Source organism: Ovis aries, chromosome 26 (assembly GCF_016772045.2).
Source record: "Ovis aries strain OAR_USU_Benz2616 breed Rambouillet chromosome 26, ARS-UI_Ramb_v3.0, whole genome shotgun sequence".
NCBI lineage: Eukaryota > Metazoa > Chordata > Mammalia > Artiodactyla > Bovidae > Ovis > Ovis aries.
The window spans coordinates 30,411,851-30,436,913 of record NC_056079.1 but is presented as its reverse complement, the minus strand read 5'-3'; the positions used below and the strand labels follow the sequence as shown (position 1 = coordinate 30,436,913).

Here is a 25,063-nt window from a genome sequence, read left to right as displayed (position 1 = left end):
ATGGTATACATATAGCACAACTAAGATAGGTATATAATGGGCTTTAGAAACAGGTCAAGTGACCTGGAGACCAAGGACTCACCTCGAGGATTGACGTCTGCACTTGGAGGATCTGTTCATGGCCTTTGAGCTGCCGGATGCAGATTTTGCAGGACAGCTGGGTGGTGGTGGGCGTGTAGCGCTCCAGGGAGAAGGCACAGTGCAGGGGCTGCCGGTTACTGCACCACACGCGGGAGAATGGGACTTCCTGTGGGGGACAGAGGGGAGAGGAGAGGGCTGGGATGTGCAGAGCCCGGCTGAGAGGAGTGGGGCGCAGGACAGACCTAATCACAATAATTAGGATGATCATGATGATGGGGATGGCAGCAGAGATAATTGCCTGAGCAACTCTGGTGGAACTGTTGTAGAAATAATGTCCTAGCATATGCCAGGCAGCACAAAAGTAATTAATGTCAATTCCAATTGATAACATTCGAATTCCAAAACCACGCTGCAAGAGCTCAGATTTCACTTGGTGACACACACAGTGAGAAAGAAGACCATCAAAAGTTAATCACAGCGGTTAAAAAGAATTCATTTGAATCAGTTCTGATGAGATGGATGAAACTGGAGCCGATTATACAGAGTGAAGTAAGCCAGAAAGAAAAACACCAATACAGTATACTAACACATATATATGGAATTTAGGAAGATGGCAATGACGACCCTGTATGCAAGACAGGGAAAGAGACACAGATGTGTAAAACGGACTTTTGGACTCAGAGGGAGAGGGAGAGGGTGGGATGATTTGGGAGAATGGGAATTCTAACATGTATACTATCATGTGAATTGAATCGCCAGTCTATGTCTGACGCAGGATGCAGCATGCTTGGGGCTGGTGCATGGGGATGACCCAGAAAGATGTTATGGGGAGGGAGGTGGGAGGGGTTCATGTTTGGGAATGTAAAAAAAAACTAAAAATAAAAAAAATAAAAGATTAGAAGTGAAAAAAAAATAAAATAAAATAATAACCAAAAATTAAAAAAAAAAAAGTTAATCACCATGTTTTTCCATGACAAAAGATTCTTTAGACAGCTCCTATGGGAGGATTCCTAGTAGAAGCCTACTCTTTGCTACCTAAGCCCAGGGTAGGATCATCTCATGTACATGAAAATTATGAAGAAGTGACTGGCCAGAACTTATTCCCATACCATAGCCTCATGCTGAACTGTATAAGCATAATATTGCTATATATCCAGCATAAAAATTATGCCTACTGCAGGATCACACACACACACACTCTCTCACTCACACACCAGAAAGAAACACCTACTGTAGGATCACAAGCACACACACACACAGACACACACACACCAGAGACACAAACACAACAGGTTAGCCCAGAACAATCTATTTTGTCAATTCCTCATTCATTCAATTCATCCACGCTACAGTTTTATGTACAATGCCTTCTAATAACCAGATACTGTACTAGATAAACAATAAAGGAATAGTAAGAATTTAGGTCTGGTCTCCACTTCACAGGGACTTACAATCAAGTGGCAAAAGCCATTTCACTAAATGAGGGTGGGGGAAGTTATAAAACCTATATTCCTTCTTTCCCCATGACCAGCCAGTGCTGGCCACCAACTGTCTCCGGCATGTGGGTTTATATTAATGTGAAGTGGAGGTCAATCAGTCACTGATATTCTTCCATCTACCAGAAAGTCTTTCCCTCCTGCTGGAATCAGGCTGCAGTCCTTGGCAATGACCTCATATTCCCAGCCTATAGTAAACTGCATCTCACTTCTTTCTCTTTCCCTTGACTCATTAATTTGCTCTTTTACCTGTCACTACAAACACAATTTTCTCCAATATTGCTGCTGAAAGGTGGAAAAAGATGGATCAAGTCTGGAGCTTTGATTCTCTGAAATGTGACTGGTGATGGTGTCAGCAGGAGTTACGAGACTACAAGCAATGTTTAGAATTCAATTTACCCACTTTAAGGAACCAAGAGTTCCCTGGTTATCCCTGAGCTTCAAGCTATACACTTTCAAGTTTCTTCTTTTTTCTCTGTAGGAAGTCTCAAAGATCCTGATTTCTGGGTACTTGCTAGGAGGGATCAGCAGGGAGAGATGGAGTTTAGATTGTTGAAGACTTGAGTATAGGAGAGCCAGTTTTGGGAAACAGGAGAGAAAGAAATCAGGCATTAACCCCTACCACACATCCCAGCAAGGGATGCAGGGGTGTTGTTTCAACTGTTTGTTCTTAAACTTGAAGCAAGGGAAAGGCAATGGACTATGGACTCAAAGAAGGTCTATATGTTGACGCTGCAGCTGACTTTATCCCTGTGCAGAATGTGGGCCATTAGGAAGAAGGCAACTCTCTCCCATCCTTGTTCTCCCTACACAGAGAGAACCAGAAGTCGGAAAACTACATTTCACGGCCCTCGCCAGCAGGGAGTTCACATTTCCATTCTGCCAATGAGAGGTACGTGTTTTAAATTTGGAAGGAAGGGAAGGAGCAGACATGGTTTCTGTTCCTCTGGTACCAGCAAGCAAACCTCAAGGGTTCTGCAGATTTGCAGGGGCTTCTGAGAACTGTCTGCTTCAGGGTTGTGGTGGTTTCCTGAAATCATGGAACTTGCTGATTTCCTCGTATCTCTGGGGGCTTTCTCTGACTTGGGCTCTCCCAGGTTTTCCAAGGGTTTTATAAGCACATCAATCCCTTGATTAAAATATTTTTTTCTTGACCCAAACCATTCTCCAGTGGAACACCAGTGGGTTAGAAGTAGTCTTTTGAGAAACTAAGATGAGCTGGGTATGCCGGAAGGTTCACTAGTGTTTTCCCACAGAGAGGCTGTTGTAGGGCAAATGCTGGGAGAAGCATGAAGCTAACGGTCACCAAGGAAACCCATGGCTGGGGCACAGCTTGCTCATATACCAGCAAGACAGCAGCACAGAATCAGTGAATGGTACCTCTTTCCCACTTTTCCTATACAGAGACCTAATTATGAGCTCTTCTCTTTCCCTCCTAGCAACAGAGAGCACTGCTGATTGGTGGTGAAAGTGAAGTCGCTCAGTGTGTGTTCAAATCTTTGCGAACCCATGGACTGTAGCCTACCAGGCTTTCTCTGTCCATGGGATTTTCCAGGCAAGAGTACTGGAGTGGGTTGCCATTTGCTTCTCTGGGGATCTTCCCGGCACAGGGACTGAACCCAGGTCTCCTGCATTGCAGGCAGACCCTTTACCGTCTGAGCCACCAGGGAAGCCTGATTGGCAGGCCTCCCAGCAAACTTGAGAGGAAGTCATTCCCTAAAACACTCAAAAATGACTGTCCAGCTGGACCAAATTCTATACCAGATACTTCTATACTATACATGGTCCGCCATTTCTCCTTGCTGTCTAATCTGACTCCTGCTGCGTCCTGGTTCAGCAAACCAGGGTAACTCTTACTTCTTATCTCAGCCTTCAGCTCTTCTCTCTCCATTGATTGAGTTCTTGAAATCCTCATCTGCTCATATACGCCCAGTTGCCATTTCTCTGGAGGACTCTAGCAGTTACATCTCCGGTTTTTATTTTATTAACAGCCATCACTGACATTATACCCCAATCAGCACAAATAATTTCAGTTGGCCTTTCCTTGCTCAAACAAGTCGACCATTTTTGGTGTGTGGGGGGGAGACACCATGCAACACGTGGAATATTCCCTGACCAGGAATCGAACCTAGGTCCCCTGCCTTGGGAGTGTGGAATCTTGACCACTGGACCACCTGGGCAGTCCGAAGTCTACCTCTTATGAGCGGATTATCACCATCTCTCTCACTGTCCTTCTATAATCTTTCCGTTTCCATGTGTGAGCCCCTTCTCTGGTCTCATAATAGCTAACTGGAGTAGCCCGCTCACCAAGCCTCCCATCTCTGTCTCTACTACACAGAATTAATGAGAGGGCTGGGGCTTGCTGGGATGGAAGCAGAAAGCAGTTGACTGGTATTTTTCAGGGAAGAGCCTGTAATCATGAGTGGAATCACTGATGTCACCACATCACCTGGAAACTCTTGCTTTCATTACACGATCCCTTTGCCTGAGGGACAAGAATGGCCCCAGGATGCCTGCCGTCGTCAACACAGCCCCCTGCCAGACTTTCAAGGGCTTCTGTCCAGCCTCAATCTTCTAGCCATGAAATGCACTCTTCTCCAGACCAGTGCATTTTTAAAATTCATTGGAGTTCAGTTGCAGCTTCCCACTGGCTATCTATTTAATGAATGGTGGTGAATATGTTACATTTTTATACTCAGTATCATTCCCTTCAGTGAAAATAAGCATAACAGAGGGCTCCATGGTTCATTGACGCCTTCGCCTAAATAAGGTGCTTTTGCTTAACTATGCTAACCAAAGAGGTCTCTGTTTTCTAAAATTGAAATTGAATCATTACAGTGTAATATAAATGTTTGGACTTCAGAACGAGATAGAGCTGAATTCAAGGTCCAGCTCTTCAACAAACCTACATTTCCTGCAGTGGCTTTGAATCTTTGGTAACACTATCTTTGTTAAAAAAAAGAAAAAATGGATGGCACTGATGATGTGTTGAAAAATATCTTCTGTTGTGTCGCTTGCTAAATTTTGTGTATTTTCTCCTGAGAACACTGGAAGGACCCAGTGCAGACATAATCTTTTCTTGCAGAAAGACATGAGAATTGGCAAACAAACAAACCAAAAATGCCTCTTGCTTTTCTTTCCATTCTACTGCACACCATCAAAACATTAAAAAAATCTGATTTTAAGACTGTGTCAAAAGAATATTTTTGTTGTTGACTTGAGTAGCAGCTGCCAACGGTGCTCAACAAAACATTTAAAAATAATAAAAGCACTGTGGTTAGTGCGTTTCCAGGGCAATCATCTTTGCTTTCATTTATTCTCCCCCCTCCAAAAAAAAAAAAAAACAAAAACACAAAACACCAAGATGCTCACTGAGCTGAGAGGAATTCTGGGGAAAGTAATACTAGAGGACAAAGTGTAGCAAAGTTATGTGTGTTTAAAGAATTCCGGAAATGTTTTCTTTTTGAGTCCCATTATAATTAGTTTCCTAGCAGATGGAGAGAATGTAAATCGTATCCTAGCAGGAGACAGACACTGGGTTCTCCAAGACACACAGCATGCTGTAAGACAGCTGCTTTCATCCTGCGGAGGTGACAGCCTGGCTTGGTGTTCTGTAGGATTTAAAAAATAAATGAATATTTTATTAGATTCAGCTTTATAATATTTTACAGCTTCTCTACCCCCACAGTCTGCAAGGAAGAGAGGATACGATGATTCAGGAGCTCTCGGGTCCCAGGAGCCTGCTGGGAGCAGAGTTATTTCCATGCCGAGGAGGGTGGTTGAGTCTTCTAAGGGGACAACAGCGTATCACTTGTTGTGGTAGAGTCTTAGGCATAACTGTTTATTTTGGAAGGACCAGCATTGTGGGTCACTTTCTTTCTTTGAGTCAAGGTTAGTGGGTGCTATGGTAACCAGGTCTCCTAAGAACTCCTGTAACCTCACGTGCCCCTCCCTTTCATCCATCCTACCTTGTTTCATAAGCAATAACGTTTCTACCCTAGCATTTCATAAACTGTCATCCTCTAGAATTGAAACCAGCAATATTTAAAATCTAGTTGGCCCTCCTATACGTAGGCTCTCATCACGTAGCTCTAAACCTAATCCGAACCTCACATCATTCTAAGAATTTTTCTCGGTTGGTGTCTCATAGGGCAGTTATTAACATTTTATGCACTGGATGCCACCCTGCCTGGGAAATTCCACCTTGCCCAGATGGAAAAAAAAAAAAGAGGTTTCTTAGAGAGTCAGCTTTGGGTACCAATTGGAAAATGTCGATTCGTAGATTGCTGTTTTGAAGTTAAAGAAATGGAGACAGGAATAAGAAGACAGGGATACCAGGCATACCAATAACTCTAACCCTTCTATCCACTGACTTGGAAGATGATGGGGACATTAACCAGGTGAAGGAGAGACCTATAAGTGATGTCAGCAGTAGTGGGGTTTTCTTTCTCTGCAGTAGAGCTCTGTGAGCTCCTGTCCACTAAGCCAAATCAAAAGCCATTCTCTATTGTCCTCGCCCAGTTTGTCAGCACACATGATGCTCTCCATGAGGTTCAAGCAGGCTGAACGCAAAGCCTCCCCAAAGTGTATGCATCTGATGCCTTGAGCAGACACAACCCGGCCATTATGCCAAGCACAGTATGTAGTCACAAATACTGGGGGAGTTCAGTGATCACAGGAGTAAAGAAATTGGTGATAGGGTGGTGAGAAGAATAGAGCAGAAAGCCATTTGTGGGAAAGAAAAATGAAGTGGAAATGAAACCTCAGTGGCAAGCTGCCTGATGCAGAGAAAATTAAATTGTTTTTCAGCTTTCCACGACTCTTTCAAATTATGCTCAATTATAGAAGTCAAATATTTATACATGTTCACAACCTCTATGCAATCCAACCCATCCTGACAGTGAAGCTGGTTGGGTTTCCTTGCCAGCCAGTGCCCTTTGGCTTTGGCTGGCCCTGTTGCATCCTCTAGGGTGAGCAGACATTGCCCTCCTCCAAGTCTTTTCTACCTGAGGCTTTCACTGAATCCCTGGTGTTGGAATTGTTGTTTAAGTGCTCCTGAGAGGTTATAATTATTTATCTGATTTCTTTTTTTATCTGCAAGCATTAAACTTCATAGTTACTTTGAGCTGAGTCACTTGCATTAGATCCAGGGAAGCAATGCCCGTAAATAAAGATTAAAACAGACGAATTTGCATGACTATCAGGAGTTGTTTTAACAATGCCCTGAAGTTCAATTTGGACTGCAAATTTTGAAAACTGCTTTCTGGGAAACAGAGACATCTAGGTCTAGAACATCATAAATAATACATTTATTCATAGAAAACCTCTCTCCATAAGAAAATATGTTAAATATCCAAAAAAATTGTTCAGGGCCCTGAGAGAGATACTTGTTGTTTTGAATGCACCAGAACTATACATAGAGGGGCAGCTCCTGAGGTAATAACAGGTCTGAAAAGTAAACAGAAAAATATGGCCTTATTTGATTAGAAAATTCTGAACATTAGAAGTAGAAAGCAGCGATGGTGCAACTTTCATCTAACTCTCATGGAATGGCCAAGGTTTTTCTCTTTGAGATTTGACTGATTTCCATTCTGACAAACTGGTATATCTTGTGCATGTTTTCTTTCTTTTTTTTAATGAATGCTGTAAAGATAGGTTAAAAAACTCACAGGGCTCTGCAAGTTATGCTGATGGGCAGAACAGAGAAGCGTGAAAGCCTCCTATGAGTCCAGATCAGTGTCAGTCTCTCAGAAGCTCCAGAGTTAAGGAAATGTCCTGACTCTTGAAGCCTAGATGACTCTGGCTTAAGAAACAATGGTAGACCAGTTGGCTGCTTCTGATAACAATGCTTATCACTGAAAGTTTTCATTGAATTCAGTGACAAGGTCACAAGTTGATATCTTTTCATGCTAAGCAACTATTCAAAAATTCCTTAACACGATCCAAAGAGACTCTTAAGTCATCCTGAAATTTTTTTAAGTCTCTAATAATGAGGTATATGAGTGATGACACATAAATATTTTTACATAAAAATATTCTAAGAGGCATTAATATTTCTTTGTTTCTCAATTTGTGATTTCTTCTTCCCATCTTGCTCAATTCATTTGGCAGCAAGCATTTCATCTATTTAGGACAAAATCTCTTGATCGCACCTGGCTGGCCAGAGCTCTCTACAACTCAAAATGATCACCCTTAAAAGGTTTCTCCCTAATATCCAGTTCATTCTATAGGTGAACAAGACTTAAAAACTGTCTCATAATGAACTGATATGAATTAAAACAAATCCACAAAGAAATCTTGCTCTAAGTTGTTAGATGACCTTCTTCAACCTATCCTGAGTGGTGATTTAAACAGGAGAGAGGATAAATATCATATTACCTGACATGCAAGCACCTTTTCCCCCACTTGTTAGGAATCCATGGATTTATGTCATGGATTTATGACAATAGGTTTCCCTGGGTGTAGTCCAAACAGTTACACATCTGTGACAGTTTTGAAATGAAATCCATAGTTTTAAAGGAGGAAGAAAGTCAGGAGTACCCTTACTAGGGTGTGAGATATGCCTGCTGATTAAAGCAAAGCTATTCCTATTGGAAACCCACTTGGCCAGTACCTGGCATGCAGTGAATGGTTTAATTCTCCAGAGGAATGGGGGGATATCAAGGACAGAGATCTGAAGACTGAAAGTATTCCCTTTGAAATGCAGCAACTTTGGTTCTTCCAGGAGTTGTCCACCTTGATGCCTTTCATCTGAAACCACTTCCTACAGGAAAAGAAAAAGAAGAGGCGCAACAATAAAGCACACAATTTCCTCCACATTTTCCGTCCATAGATAGGTATGCTCCCTCCCAGGTGTCTCCCAGAAATAGGCAACAGCATGATGGACACACACTACTTTTATACCCTTCTATCCTTGCAAGGCCAGGGCTAAGGGCTACAGGCTGCTGAGAAATAAGGATCTGGTCACAAAGAAACAATTGTTCTTCATTATTGTATTGTTGAGGCTTTTCTATACACTGTCTTTAAAACTAGAAGACCTCCTTTGACCCACACAAACTGTAATATTGTTGAGTTTCCACCATTGTGTGAATTTCATCTTGCAGTCACCATAATCAAGGGATGTATTTGTACTTAACCTGACCCAGCATGTTATTTCATGAGAAAGGGAGACACAGCCCCTCTCCACTACGGTTCTCTTGTTTGTACCCAACACAGGCATCAACCAGTATGTATCCTTTCAGTTGAGTTCAGTCGCTCAGTCGTGTCCGACTCTTTGCGACCCCATGAATCGCAGCACGCCAGGCCTCCCTGTCCATCACCAACTTCCGGAGTTCCTCAGACTCACATCCATCGAGTCAGTGATGCCATCCAGCCATCTCATCCTCTGTCGTCCCCTTCTCCTCCTGCCCCCAATCCCTCCCAGCATCAGAGTCTTTTCCTTTAGCTCAAAATAAATGCAGAGTGCATGTATCATGTTTATTTGTAGTAACATTCATGGTAGTTATGCCAAAAGACTGAGAAAAAATAAGTAGTCAAGTCAGCTTCATCTCAGAAGAAAAAAAAATAATCAAATTCCTGAGACAAATATTCCTTTATCTTTTACTGAGAAATCTTTATAATTATATCTCATATAAACACAATTCACATACATTCTAAGGAAACCATTTAATTGGTTCCAAATTTGTGGTGTTTAGAATCCTATCGATAAGACAAGTGAAAGAACAGATAAGAACTGTACAAAATGTTAAACTACTGTGGGGCAGGGGAGGTGAGGTTCTCAGCGTTTCTAGAGATAAGAGATTTTCCTAAATCCTCATTTTAAAAATCACCATTAATTGACTTAAAATTTCCTTACAGAGCTAGGCTAAATAGGAAAACTGAAATCCTTTAATTATGGCCTATAATCTTCCCAGAGTCTAAAAAAGATTGTAAGAAGCAAGGCAGCTAGGCTTATAAATACAATAAAACTTAAATTTCAATTATCAGCGAGTGAAAACATCTTCATAAGTTATCTTTCCCATCTCTTGTCTGTGTATAGATTTAACATTAATAAAAATGTTTCTAAGAAGCAGCTTTCCAGCTCTTATCCTTCATGTACACACAAATTATTAATAGGCGGCCAGTGTCTTTTCTCAGGACTAAATCGGTCCATTCCAGTGTCATCTTCTCCAGCTCTCCTGGGGTGGGAGGGGTGTGCTTGGGGCCCTAAGTCAGCACTGAACTTTCTGCAGTGACGGGAAAGGTTCACATCTGTGTGTTCTAATATGGTATCCACTAGCCAGAGTGGTTAGAGTGACTAAGGAACTAAATGTTTGATTTTAATTCAAGTGTAGAAATGCAAATGTGGTTGACAATTACTACCCTGGACCGGGCAGTACTAGGTAATTCATTATGTTGTGCGTCTAAGCGTTAGACATAATAGCAGGGTGGCCAGTGTCTAATGGGGGCTGCAAACAGTGGAAGGAAAGAGGCAGGGTAGGAGGAAACAGAATTAATACCAGATGCTGACTTGAGGTCTTTACAGATGCTGGTCTCTGTCCCCTTTCTGGAGATTTACTGAATGTCCAGTAGAGTGATGCCTGAGCTGGGCACTGGATGAACAGAAATGAAACACCAAGGAGCTCATAGTGTAGAGAGAGGGTTAGAACAGTGAGCATATGAGTATAATATAGTACCTGAGTATTACAGATATGTATATTCCCAAAGGTTAAGGCAAGAGAGAAGGTGCCTAACCCAGAGGGGCAGAGAGGCCAGGGAATGAATCAGGAAATTGATAGAGAAGTGACATTTGAACTGAACCTAGAAGAGTAAACACAGGGGCTACTCATGGGAAAGGGAGGGAGAGTATTCCAGACACTGGTTGGACTCTCCACAAAGGCACGCTGGGATAGAAGATTACGGTGGAAAGTGTATGGCTGGAGATGATGGGAAATACAAGGTAGGAGCCAAGTCATGAATTCTCCCTTACCATGCTAAGGACTTGTATTTTTGTTTAATGTCATTGGGTTTAAGGGAGCATGGGAATCTTCTGGGGGGGTACATATACTCAAGACAGCATTCATCTTGTAAACCAAAAATGGAAGGCACAGGTGTCTAATCCCATTTCTGTGTAGTCTTTGGCAAGTCACTTAAGCTTCAGTTTTTTACTTGGGCTTATTTACAGCCAAACAAAACCATTAGCATGGTAACAGACTAACTTCTTTCTTTGCCATTCTAGTGCAAGATTAGAATCAGGGGGCAAATATGAAGTTTGCTTATTCAAATCATATTAAAGCCATGAAGTAACAACAGTGTTGACTTGTCAAAGTACTGATATATTTGGCTAGGCGCTCTGAGGTGCACCCTGTTCTTTAATGCCTGAAAGTACACAGAAATAAACCAAAGTCAGGAGATGAAGTGGCTTGTTCAAGGTCATGCATTACTTGGTGTAGAGCTAGGTTATTTTAATATTTACCAACAACCTAGCATTATCCCACGTGAAGGGAATTTAAGGTGCTTAGTGATTTAAAACGATTATTTACAGAGGAAAACATGGAGATGCACCCTCAAGAAAGTGACTTGCCTACAGTCACACGGGTTAGTGACAGAACCACTGTATATGATACTTGCTCATGGTCGAGTATTTTAAATTTTTATTTTATATTGAAATATAGCCAATTAACAATGTTGTGATAGTGGATGGCAAAGGGACTCAGCTATACACATACACATCCACTCTCCCCCAAACTCCTCTCCCATCCAGGCTGCCACTCAACATTGAGCAGAGTTCTCTGTGTTACACAGTAGGTCCTTGTTGGTTATATGGCCTAGTATTTTTTTCTGTGAGATTTCCCTGCATTTTCCTATACTATACTTGATTTTTTAAGAGTCATGTGAAGGTCAGACGGTTATTAACACTGTCCCATAAGTAATTTTTCATTGGTATGAGACACATGTAAAGATGACCTAAGTCAATCTGTTTCTGCCCTAGGGTTATTTATACTATCTAAGCCATTCCTGAGATGCAGAATGGAGGATATTAAGCATTTTTTAAATGGATGGGCTTAGTTGCTCAGTCATGCCTGACTGTTTCTGGCCCCATGGACTGTAGCCCACCTGGCTTCTCTGTGCACGGAATTCTCCAGGCAAGAATACTTGAGTGGGTTACCATTTCCTTCTCCAGGGGATCTTCCCAACCCCCAGGGATCGAACTCTCATCTCTTCCACCTCCTTCATTGGCAGGTGGATTATCTACCCCTAGCGCCTCCTGGCAACCCATTTAAAATAGATATCTATTTATAATTATCACTGAGGAAAATGATACCCCTTAAAGATTTCTCCTTTAGGGCCCCTATTTAAATACAACCATGATTTATGTTTGCTTTTGTTTTTTAGCTTGCTTACTTTAATCTCCACATATTGAACCCCCCATATGAACCAACTACATACAATTAAGCGTCTTGTAATCTTGTATAAAATATTAAGCAATTATAAGCTATTGTGTAACAAAACAATTATTAAAACAAAGAAACCCAATAAAGAACTAATCACCGAGTTGATGTATCTATAAAGGCACAACTGGCTTCAGAGTAGAAGCTTTAAAACTCTCTCCAAATAGGAGAAATTGCATTTAACCCATAACTCCCCATTGCACCCCTTTAACCTACTGTGTTTTGCTTGGGGGCTGGGCCTAGACATCTGTGTTTTTAAATACTTCTCAGATGATGCTCATATCCAGCCAGGTTTGAGATGAATCAGTGGTACTAACAGCTGTATTGAGCTACTTCTGAGTCATTCACACGGAAGAATCACCCCAAGAGTGGAGTCTGATATCCATCTGATTCTTTCTGCCTCCTATATGGCAAGGATTTTTTGTTAAATCTCTGGGGATTTACTGTTAAATTGACACCTGTGTTAATTAAATTAGAAAGTAGGGTCTGGCTGCTTGCTTGTATAGAAAATGTACCGAAAGGCTGTGGCCGGCGGTTTTTCTAACTCCTCTATTCCATCATCTCACATGGGGGGTTGCTAGTCATCCAGGGCTGGGAGCTGTGGCCAGGAGAAACCTGTGCTGTGTGTCTCACTGAGCCGTTGATGTTGATTTAATACGACAGGCAGCAACATTCAGGTGTGCTTCGGGGATACTAAAACAGGCAGGCTGAATTTACATATTTATGAGACAAAACTGTTTGAACTTAAGCACACACATACACATACAGAAATGATGTCGCCGTGGTGTTTTCCTTTAAATGCTGTACGTGAACAATATTTCCCAAGGTTGCATTATTGATAAACACAAGAACTATATCTGGAGGAAATCCTTTGAAATTAGATTCTAAATCCACATTAATGCCAAGTAAGTAATGAGGACCAAGGGGGTCCTGCAGAGGAGTGCTGGAAGCAACGGAGAAAAACGTTAGTTGTTTTTTCTTTTCATTTTTTCCCCCCTAAGATATGGCAAGTGCTTAATTCCTGCTTTCCCTCTGTCAAGGTTTGTTTGAACTTGTGCGTGTGTGTGGGGAGAGAGAGAACATAACATAAACACGATAACAGAAATTTAAGTCTTAGCATATTACAGTTTTGAAAATAAATCACCATTCTGCAACCTTTGGTTTGAATTCATCAAAAGCAGCAATGTCAAACACACAAACATAAAATCGCAGCTCTAATTATTACAGAAACACAGGAGCAGGAAGTCATTGGTCCCTTTCTCACCTTCGGGCAGATGGCATTTATTATAATTATTTTTTAATAAAGCTTATCTGACCTGATTTCATTCTCTATAGAGATGGTTTTAGATTTAACATATCTTCAAATATCTGAAACTAAATTAATTATGTCTTACCAAGGTGCATGAGGTATTTTGTTTTTGTCATTCAAAGAAGTTGCTACAAGGATTCGGATGAACTATCCTCAGAGCAAATGGGAAGCAAGCATAGCAGCCTTGCAGGGGGCAGAGGAGAAGGCTATCGTTGTTGCTTAGTTGCTAAGTCATGTCTGACTCCTTGCGACCCCACAGACTGTCGCTAGGCTCCTTGGTCCATGGCATTTCCCAGGCAGGAATACTGGAGTGGTTGCCATTTCCTCCTCCAGGGGATCTTCCCAACCCAGACTGAACCCCTGTCTCCTGCACTGGTAGGCAGATTCTTTACCACTGAGCTACCGGGGAAGCCCAGAAGAGAAGGAAGCCTGGCTGAAAATGAAGAGTGTGTGTTTGATTAAAATCCTCTATTTTTTCTTTTTGGTGGGGCCACTATCTGGCCAGGTACCCACCTAGTTCTACAAAGACAGGAGAGTTGGGTCTAGAAGCTGCCCTTCTTCCAAGGATTTCCAGTGAGAGGGTGAGCATTTACATAATTGGGGGACATAATTGATGGCATCACTGACTCAATGCACATAAGTCTGAGCAAACTCCAGGAGATAGTGAAGGACAGGGAAGCCTGGCGTGCTGCAGTCCATGAGGCTGCAAAGAACTGGACAAGACTTAGTAACTGAACAGTAACAAGAATTTCCCGGGGAGATGGAAGGGATGTGAAAATGCAATCATGCCCTTTAACTAGGCTTCCTTCTTGGTTACAAGCCCAGTTCTGGCCGGGCTCAGATTTTTTCACTTCTTTGAGCTATGAAAGATGCACTGCAATAAAGACAGAAAGTGTCAGAGCCACGCTGGCCTCCCTTTCCAAATCATGACAAACATGTTCATTACAGTGATAACTGAGGCAAATTCCAGGGTAGGCAATTCTGCAGAAATGCTTAATGAAAAAACTACCTGTGAATTTTGACTAAGAAGTTAGGCTTCTATTAGAGTTATAGCAGGTGACTCATCATTGCATACAAGATGCTCAGCTCACACCACTAAAGTTGGGGGGAGCTAATAATAATGTGTGAAGTCTTTTAGACTGTTGCTATGGCTTTCTTCAAGTGGAATTATTTTAATGGCTTTGTAATTATATATTTCCCTCTAACTAAATACCACACATGACGCCATGAAAAATATGACATAGATGATTTGGGATACGAAGGTAGTTTAAATGAACTCAGGGAGAAGGTTGTGAACATGTTCACTTAGCAAGATAAACACCCAGAAAGCAAGATTCCTTTCTTGCACAAAACTCAGAGACTAAGACCAGGCAGTGAATGGTTGTGTTCAGAAAAGCTACGAGTTATGTTTTAATCTTTCCAGATTCAGGCCAGAAAAGTTATTCAGCCAAGCCTGGTGATCTCTCAGAACCCCAGGGGAAAAGCATGGCCTTTGCTGCTCATGACAGCTGTCACAAACATCCTGTCAATAACAAGTACAACCCAACTCAACTCTACAATCAGGTTTATTTGACATAATAGGAGAGAGAAGGAATCACTGGAGGTAAATAGATTCCGACAAACAGGCCAGAGGTATCTCCACTGGAAAACATTTCTCTACAGCAAAACTAAAGAATTTTAGGAAGTCCCTCTCGATGAAATAAAGACATTTATATTCAATTAGCAGGAGCATGCCAGTTTTTCAAGCATTGATTAAAAAGGATCTGCTACCCACAGGAATGGATAGTGGTTTGAAAAGCTGTGGTTTGAGCTTCATTTTCATGATTCTCACGGCAATTCATCTGTGAACAGCTGAGCTATTCTAGAATCTGGTAGCAATCAGTAGGAATGAAAATACATTATCTGCAAGTCATTTAGAAATTCCTTGGGCAAATGTCTAACTTGCTGGTATATACATTAGCAGTGAGAGTGTTATTCAAAGCCAAATCCAAACTGGTTATGAGGTCTTAATTCCAAGGCGGTTGTGATGAACAGATCCTCAGGGCAACCCTAATTAGCAGTGGGTTACCCATATGATACAGGAGATTGGAAATCCACCCCAGTCCTCCATGTTTACTGAGATTTCAAAATCTGCCTGAGTTACTAAACACTCAACTAGTATGACAGTGCATTTTACAGCTATTCAGTGTGGTAGTCACCTCAGCTAATGTCCTGTTTGAAGTGTAGTTGATTCACAGTGTTGGCTTCATTTCTGCTGTCCTGCATAGTTCTTCAGATATATGCATAGATACATTCTTTTTTATAGTCTTCCCTATTGTGGTTTTAGGCTACCCACTCCAGCATTCTTGGGCTTCCCTGGTGGCTCAGCTAGTAAAGAATCCGCCTGCAATGTGGGAGACCTGGGATTGATCCCAGAGTTGGGAAGATCCCCTGGAGAAGGGAAAGGCTCCCCACTCCAGTATTTCGGCCTGGAGAATTCCATGGACTGTATAGTCCATGAGGTCGCCAAGAGTCGGACACGACTGAGTGATTTTCACTTTCACTTTCTACTGTGGTTTATCACAGGATATGGAATACAGTTTCCTGTGCCATATAGGCAGACCTTGTTGCTTATCCATCCTATATACGATAGTGTGTGTCTGCTAATCCCAAACTCCTAATCTCTCCCCTGCTGCCTCCCTTTCAGCTTTAAGCCTGTTTTCCTTGTCTGTTTCTTTCATTGATGAAGTCATTTGTGTCATGCTTTTAGATTACACATATAAGTGATATCATACGTCAGTTGATTTTTGATTATTCAATGTCCGTTAGGTATTTTTATCTTGGAGAAATCCTCTTATTACAGGGTCTCAAAAGCAGAGAAAGAGTTTAAGACGTCATTCATAGGTTGAGGTTTAACTGCTTACACTGATGTTCTTGACTAAATGGCACCCCTCATGAGAAAGCTCTCTTGTGAACAGTCAGATACCGAAGCACACCCTTTATAAGGGCCTCTGCTACTTAAGAGATAGGGAAAATGTGGGCACATAAACTGGCACTGCGTCACCTTTCCTGGCTTATGTTCAGGATTCAAGTCATATTCTCTCTTCCATTGCTAAGCATGAGATTTCCAGCTCAGTGTCTTAAAAGGTAGTTACTGCGGAAAAGCATAATGGGCTTAACGATTCAGAACTGGAATAGCTGGGACCTGGGATGAGGTGCATCAGGAGAGCTATGCTATTTATATACGGGCAGAGCTTACACAGGCACTTCTGCATTATTTTTGCTACTATTAATAAACCTGTACTCTTTGAGAGGTGCTAATTCAAAAAGGATCATATGTGATTAAAAGGAGCAAAAATGGAAAGGAACCATCTCTGCCCTAATAAACCTAAAAACAGACTGTGTGTTCAGGATGTCATGGGACTACCTACTGAGAGGGATGATTTATAATTGTTGTCCCTGAACTATGACTTTCAGGTGACCCAACCACTCATCTCACTGCTCAGCTGCACATCAAATAACTTGTTCCTGTGGTTCATGCCATTCTCCTTTCTGGACATGGCATCCCTTCCTCTTTAGGTCTCAGATCTCATTCCTCCAAGAAGGGTTCCCAAAGGATCCTCAAAGACTTCTCTCTTGCAACTGGGCCTCTGCTTCCTGAATTATGCGTATCCTTCTAGTCAGTTTTCTCATTTGGCACACCATACTGTCTATTAGTTTACCCCTCCTCTTTTCTTGAGTGCCAAGTGCCTCACTGTACCTTCAGCACATCAATGGGCACACAGTAACACAGTTCCTGTTTCGAGACGGGTATCCCCATTGAGCCAGTGATGTGGGTTCATTGTCCAGAATTGCCCTCCACAATCAGATTCTCTATTGACACCAATCTTTAGGAAACCCCATGTTCTCCTGACACCACAAGAGGAACTAGAGAAAAGGCTGACCTGAAATGCCCAAGGGGTGTTGTCCACACAGTAGACCCTCAAGTTGTAGTCCAGAGAGTTACAGGACAAGCAGCCAAAAACTGCCACCTTGAGCTGCTTCACGGCACAGTCTGTGATGGGTTCCCCGGTGAGGGCGTACGTCCCAAAGCTGTCTAGGAGCACGTGACATGCAAAAGGGTCCAACAGGCAGTAGCAGGATGTGGATTCATCCTCCACCGACATCACTTCCTGTTGGGAAAAGGCGTCTTGAGTTCTCTCAGCTTGGGAAACACAATGTGATTTACCAGTCACTTTGCAAGGACATAACATCTTTTTTTCAGAATATTTTTATTGAACTCATTTTCTTGGTGTTAAATGTTTTTCTTTTATCAAAATAACTGCTGACATCAGGAGCTGAAGGAACAGCTATATTCAGCGTAGAGTAGGAATTCGATTTAGTAGGTTATAACAAACATCACTTTCAAAGCTCTACAATTTTTGGTTAATTTGTCCAAGGCCAAATTAAAAAACAAAAGAAAAACACCCTTGAACCTTAACATCAATGAGCAAACTTTTATGTTTTTTATAAAGGTCTATTTCTGAAAACCTCTTCCAATATCCTTAAGGTAATGTTTATTTTCTTTCAAATATTTTATCTTCTTTTCACTCCATCAAAATCATGCATGAGGGACCATCCAATGAATGGTTTGAATAAGCTGTATCAGAGCATTTCACCCCCCCCCCTGCTAAGGTATGTGTGACCAATTTGATAGAGGGTAAATCTAACACCGTCTGGATGTAAATGACTGTGAGGAAGTGCTGGGAAGAAAAACTAATGTGGCAAAAATCAAGGCAAAGCAAGATGTAATGAAAAAGAGTCCCAAATCCAGCCCCTTTATAAAATCTATGGAACCTCACACCCCTGGAAATTACCCTGCGGTTGTATCATAACTGAATAAATAGCAGAATGCATTTTCAACAAAGAAGAGTTTCAAGACAGAGCTGGGCAGGGTAACTGTAATCCACTGAAGCAACTGGGAATTTTCTTCTCCTCAAGAAACATGATTTTCCTTTTACTTCCTTCTCCTGAAGCATCTCCTGGGAGGTAAGATCCCAGGGCTAGCTGGAACAGGTCATTGTGTTCCAACAGGATAATTCATCTGCTTTCAGGCAAACTGACCCCAGACAGACATCAAAGGAATCCCCAACAGACAGATAAATCAGGTTTCACTTAAAACAGCCAGCCCCCTGCAATCTTTCTTTGCTATGACCGGCTCTCTTGTCCTTACTTTTCCCTTATGGATTCTCAGTTTGTCTCTGTTCTTCTCTCCTTATGCTGTTTCTTTCTTTTTCTTTCTTTCTTTTTTTTTTTTTTTGTGCTGTTTCTTACATGCGTTCACATACACACGGAAAGACAGAATGATTTTCAACGCATGCATTCATTCAGCCACATCTACCTAGCAGCTACTCTGTTCCTGAATACTTCCATATAAATTTGTTATAGTCCCTATTTTGGCAAAAACAGATAGTGATTCCTTTTATGGACGCAGCTGGCTTACCCTGGGCCTCTTCCCTAATTCCCGCAGAGGCCACAGGGAAGGTCAGTTGGGACAGAGAAATGGCCTGGGAACCAAGGCAGGAGTCGCAGTCTCATGCACAAAGGGCAGGTGCACAGGGGAACATGCCTGTGGGGGTGACGACAGCTGTATTCTAAATCACAGGAAAAAGCTTCATGTCCTTTCTGGCTGCTTTTCCCCACTACAACACACGTGACACACACACAACCAGCCAGCACCTTGCTGCTGCTGAGTCGCTTCAGTCGTGTCCGACTCTGTGCGACCCCATAGACAGCAGCCCACCAGGTTCCCCCATCCCTGGGATTCTCCAGGCAAGAACACTGGAGTGGGTTGCCATGTCCTTCTCCAATGCATGAAAGTGAAAGGTGAAAGTGAAGTCGCTTTGTCATGTCTGACCCTCAGCGACCCCATGGACTGCAGCCCACCAGGCTCCTCCGTCCATGGGATTTTGCAGGCAAGAGTACTGGAGTGGGCTGCCATTGCCTTCTCCAAGCCAACACCTTGAGGCTGTTGTAAATACTGGCCACCAACCCCCTGAAAAACAAGCAAATGCTCACAGTTTCACAGCTGACTTGTGTGAAGAGAAGGTAAAGTGAATTCCATTCCACAGGTGGAAAGTAAACCCTGTGTGTTTTTCTTTTTAAGCTTTTTATTTTATAGCGGAGTATAGCCGATTAACAATATTGTGATAGTTTTAGGTGGACAGTGAAGGGACTCAGCCATACACATGCGTGTATCCATTCTCTCCCAGACTCCCCTCCCATCCAGGCTGCCATATAACACTGAGCAGAGTTCCCTGAGCTATATAGTAGGTCCTTGCTGGGCATCCATTTTAAATATAGCAGTGTATACATGTCCATTCCAAACTCCCTACAGCCGTTCTGTGGTTGTTGTTTGTTTGTTTGTAAGGAAGGCTCTTGGGTCTCACCTCCCACTTGCCCTGCTGGGTTCTCTTCTTTAAATGGATGTTCCAGTGCTCAGAGCTGACATCTGCACAGTGTGGGATGGTCAGGGCGAAGGGAGTGGTGACGATCATGTCAGGAGGACCACAGGTGACTTCTGGGCTCAGGAGCACCTCAGATCCATCCGACTGGAGGCTGTACGATTGGGAAAGAATAAAAGAGAGAAACATGTAAAGAAGTGGGGGGATACCTGGATGAGAATTTAGTTACAGGGGTTATTAGCAAAACCCTTTCTGGGACACCCTCCTGGGGAACACCACCTCCTGGAGGGCACCTGGTCAGGACTATAGACAGAACCACTCAAGCATATAGACTAAGGGTGATCCTAGATTTCATATCTAGGTTTTGAAAAACAAAATGACAAGTGCTTCTTCACAAAGACAGGGCAGAACAGAAGAAAGAAAAGACCTGGCTGGCATGTTACACACCAGCTGCTGAATCCTTATTCTCTTTGATGATATTATCAATGACCAAAGCCGAAACTGTCATAGAAATGACCAATCTGGTAATCCCAACAACTCCTCCTACAAATACGTTTAACGCTAGTCAGCAACAAAACAAATTACTTTTGTAAACAAAGCAATACTTCAAATGAATATGGATTGACTGTCTCTTCTGGTTTCAAAAACATTTATTTTCTGCCAATGTGCAAATACACAAGTTTTATAGTGACGGCACGGTAGACAGTTATAAACTACATAATCAAATACATAAATATGTATCTTTCATATTTTCCTATTTCAGCTATAAATTTAAAATCATTCTACCTAAACCTGGTGTTCAGATTTTCCTGTATTGTGAATAATTTACAACAAAGAGGCAGAGCCATGGAACAGATCAAAGAAATTTGACTAAAAGGAAATACCACCTGACTGGATGCCTCCCTGTTCCATTTTTGTGGCTTTTGTTTTTAATCTCTGTCCCTAAACAGTAAGATGGGGTGGGTTATAGGACAGCAATCAATGAGAACCCGGAAGTCTATCCATTTTCCCTAACTGATTTGTGTTTTAGAAAAAGCTAGTTGATTTTTTTTTCCCCGGTATTTTCACTTGTAAGAAATATCCTGATTCAGAATATAGTCTGTAAAGCAATTCAGGATTCTCAGATGAACAATGTGATATGAGAGCTAGGATTGGTATTATTGCCTAAGCTTTCTCTCATCTTGCCGAGGAAGGGCCTTTAAGAATGTCATCCCTGATCAAAAGAGCAGGATGAAGTTAGTACTAAAAGATACTACCTTTTCTGGGGTCTTGTTTTACCAACCAGGTTTTCCACGAGCACATCTAACATGTTAATTTCTGAATTGCTTTTGTTGACACTGCTTGCTTCCCTCTCTGGTCAGTCACAGTCACCCTGTAGCTCATTATCTATAATTTGCTGTTGCAACAGAAGTCAAGGCAGATAAGCAAGGAGGAGCATCTCCTATCTCTCGTACCTACAGCAGACCTGAGCATCATCACAGGGTCTTCCTCCCTCCCCAGGAAGCTGCCTTCCCCAAAGTCAGCCTTCCTCGTAGGCAACCAAAGTCATCAGCTCTTCCTTTCCAGGCAAAGCACAGGCAAAATGGAAAATATACCTTTTATACATTTATGTCTCTAAGTAGGGCAGGCCAAGTTGGGGGGAGGTGGGTGGGTCTGGAAAGTCAGGTATTAGTAATCATGAATGTTCTGTGAACAGCCTAGAATGCTCTACTCTTGATTTGACTCGAATGCGAATTTCCAGTAAGGGCTCTAGCCAGCACGAGGCGGCAGTCTGCACGTGGATGCCTGCCAGAGGCCATTAGAACATTTTCCGGGTAATTGCTGCCTGCATCCTCACAGACAGGGATAGCTAGCATGCATATGAGTGACGGAGGACAAGCTCCTCAAAGAACTTTAATAGCTTTCAGACAAGCATTCCCCCTTGTTGAACATATTGTTCAAACATATGGGAATTGGGGGAATTATTTAATGCCAAATGAACTGAAAGCAGCTCATTAGATGAACTCTCACACTCGTGAATAGAAGGCGCCTTTCGGTAATAACTTAAAACAGCATTAGGAGCTGGAGAGGGTGCACGAAGAAACCTGGGTGGGACCTGGGATGGCGCTTCGCATTAAGCAGACATTGGACATTTCCAGAAGCGCAAAGGAAATAAAGACTTTTGTCTAATCTTCCTACTGTGAAAACAGTGTCCGTGTGTGCAGGTCTGTCTCTGGGGAAGGAACAAAACTTAATCTCTCTGTTTTTTTCCCCCCTGTGATTAATAATGATTTGCCCTTTTCTGCCACCTTCTATCTGGGGCAATCAGGGAGATTTACAAATAGTAATTAAAGTGCTCCACACACCTGTGTGCACAGGTATTAACAACATAAGGTTACAGAGCAGTCAGCCAAAGAGATGGAGGCAAAGTCACCCCAGATTTCTGATTTCTGGAGCTCCTGAGCCCTGTGGCCAGACGCCCTGTGTTTCTCTGTTGGTGCTAGGAGATGGCTGGTCCTCTGTCCCAAACGAAGATGCAGGAAAAAAATGTCATCCAAGCAGAGTCATGGATACAGACCTAGGATGTCTGGGCGCAACAGGGCTGAGGGAAGAAGCTCATAACTGGGCAAAACCAAAGATTTGTAAGGCAGGTGTAGATGGCATTTAAGTTTGCCCACATCATATTGAGTTCAGCAAAGTCTGGGCTCTTCCATAAGATGTTATGGGAAACCCCATGAACTTTTCGGCCAATCTAGTAGTACACACACCAAGGAAGTATTCATGCTCTTGCTAGGGGTTAAAAAAAGGGCAACACATTCTTCTAAAATTGCTGTGAGCTACCAGTAACTGGGAACTAATAACAGCAGTGATTTTCTGGACCATAATATGAACAGCCTCTCTGTGCATCACACACACTCGTGTATGAAAAGTCTGGTTGCATGAGATGTTTGCTATTTAATTTTTTCATTTTGTTACCAGCCCCTGCCTCTTCTCCATATGTATGCTGTACATGTTTATGAATGCTGATATAAAAAGATCCATAATTTAAGAGCCAGGTCTGTGTAAGCAGGTGGCTTTAATGATCAACTGTATGGAAACATGGTTGTGAATTCAAATTTCTGCTCTGGCAGTGCAGCTGAGAGTTCTGGGGAAAATTCTGCCATCTCTTTAGCTTTGATGTCCCTAACCAGCAAATAAATACACATGGCAGGAGAGGGTGCTAGTAAAGGGCACGGGCCTCTTGTCTGGGAGTCTGGCAAGACAGAAAGCCCCACGTGGCTAACCCGGGTGAGTTACCAGCGAGAGAACCGAGAGTAGCAGAGGAGCCGCAGAGAACACAGAAGTTGGGGAAAGGAACTTTATCGTGTCCTTTCTATGTGCTTCATGGCACCGTCTCTGACACCACATCCCTCCACTGACCTTTCCTGTGTCAAGAAAACCAGACAGGGTGGTAGAAGGGAAAGCCCTGCGGAGCCTCACTTGCCTCTCATAACACATAACATCTACTCGAGGACTCCCCTGGGAGTTCAGTGGTTAAGACTCTGTGCTTCCAAGGCAAAGGTTGTGGGTTCGATCCCTGGTCAGAGAACTTAAGATCCTGCATGATGTGCAGTGTGGCCAAAAAGAAAAAAAAAAAAAAGAGAGAGAGAGAGAATATACTCCAAGACTGTTCTGGAGTTAAAAGAAGTAAAGCCAAAAAAGCACCTAGTATGTGCTCCACGCGTGAGGGTTCTGCCTCTCAATCCTCAGCTCCCATCTCTCCTGCCTTTTTGTGAGTCTTATTCTTACAGCAACTGTGCTTTCGGAGGGCTGCTTCATTCAACGTGTGCGTGTGTGCATGCTCAGCTGTGTCCGACGCTTTGCAACCCCATGGACTGTAGACCACCAGGCTCCTGTGTCCACTGGACTTTCCTGGCAAGAATACTGACGTGGGTTGCTGTTTCCTACTCCAAAATTTATTCAATAGATTGCCCTTATCTCGACATGTGTGCTTTAAGGGGATTTCCAGTGCCTTAGGATGAGTACTACGGGAACTGAAGGCACTGGATGTGCTATGGGAACAGGGATGCGCGCTACGGGAACTGAAGGCACCTTGGCAGTGCTTTCGCGTTTCCATCACGGTCACTTCTCAACTCAGCAGTCAGAGGAACCCCACTCAAAATGCCAACATCTTGCCCTCTTCCCCCCACTTACGGAAGTGGAGCTATTTCTCCTGCTCTGGAATCTTCCTTCAGATGTCCCCACAACTAGCACTCTCATGCCCCACAGACCTTTGCTCCCTTTCCTTCAATAACTAACAAGGCATTTCCCCAGTCATGCCTGAGCAATGTCACTGCAACATTCTTACCCTGAAAGCTAGCTGATCTTTTTCTTTTATTTTATACTCATTGCCTTCCAATGCACTGTACTATTAACTTATTTTTATTTTATTGTTGTGCCCCTGCCCAGTGCCCATTATAGGCCACAAGTGCTCACAATATTTATGAAGAAAGCATAGGAATCAGTGGTTTCCAGTGACCAAGTATGGAACATTTTGAGCACCAAAGTGAATAATGGTAGTAAAGGATGATAACCCATTGAATAAAATAAGGAACCAGGAAAGATACAGATATAAATGAATGAATGAATGGGAAGGGAAAAACTCTTCTATACAGTAGCAAAAAACCATGTTGTGTTAGTTGCTCAGTCATAGCCCGCCAGGCTCCTCTGTCTGTGGAATTCTCCAGGCTAGAATACCTGAGTGGGAAGCCATTCCCTTCTCCAGGGGATTCTTCCCAACACAGGGATTGAACCCAGACCTGCACTGCAGGCAGATTCGTTACCACCTGAGCCACCAGGAAGTCCATACAATAAGAAGCCAACTAATAAGTTTAGAAAGTCAACATTTGACAACTAAACATATTAATAATTGACTCAGTTAAGGATTATGAATAGGATAATGCTATATGCTCTGGTGAAAGTTTGAAGAATAACAGACTACTTGCATGGCTTCAAAGTATCTTTCCACAAGGTACATATTAGTTAAAGGATTGACATGACTTTATACTTGAGAACCTTGGTAGACACCATTTAACCCAAGTTCTCAGTTAATCTTGCCAGTAAAGGGATTAATTTTCAGAACATACTTCTTGATATGAAAAAACAAAAGGAACTCAAGCATCACTTCTGTAATATTCCTGCCAATAATACTTACACTGACACTAATAAGAATTTATTAGTCAAATATCAGCCCAACTTGAGGGATATTCGCAAACTAGTTGATCTGACTCTTGAAAACCATCAACATAATGAACTAGCAACAGATTAGGAACTGTACTAGATTAAGAGAGACCTAAAAAGGTGCAT

The 25,063-nt window shown here is 42.5% G+C and overlaps 1 protein-coding gene across 7 annotated transcripts in view; it reads right to left on the bottom strand.

The window, feature by feature from the left end:
• The window catches only part of UNC5D (unc-5 netrin receptor D), a 638,805-nt gene that overhangs the window by 28,695 nt on the left and 585,047 nt on the right, over positions 1–25,063 (bottom strand). For all 7 annotated transcript variants that reach the window (XM_004021770.5, XM_042241215.1, XM_042241214.1 and 4 more), the window contains 4 exons: positions 19,724–19,892; positions 17,240–17,467; positions 8,191–8,340; positions 83–247 (listed from right to left, as the gene is read on the bottom strand). In XM_004021770.5, the coding sequence (XP_004021819.1) occupies positions 83–247; positions 8,191–8,340; positions 17,240–17,467; positions 19,724–19,892 (712 nt within the window). The remainder of the gene's footprint in view (positions 1–82; positions 248–8,190; positions 8,341–17,239; positions 17,468–19,723; positions 19,893–25,063) is intronic.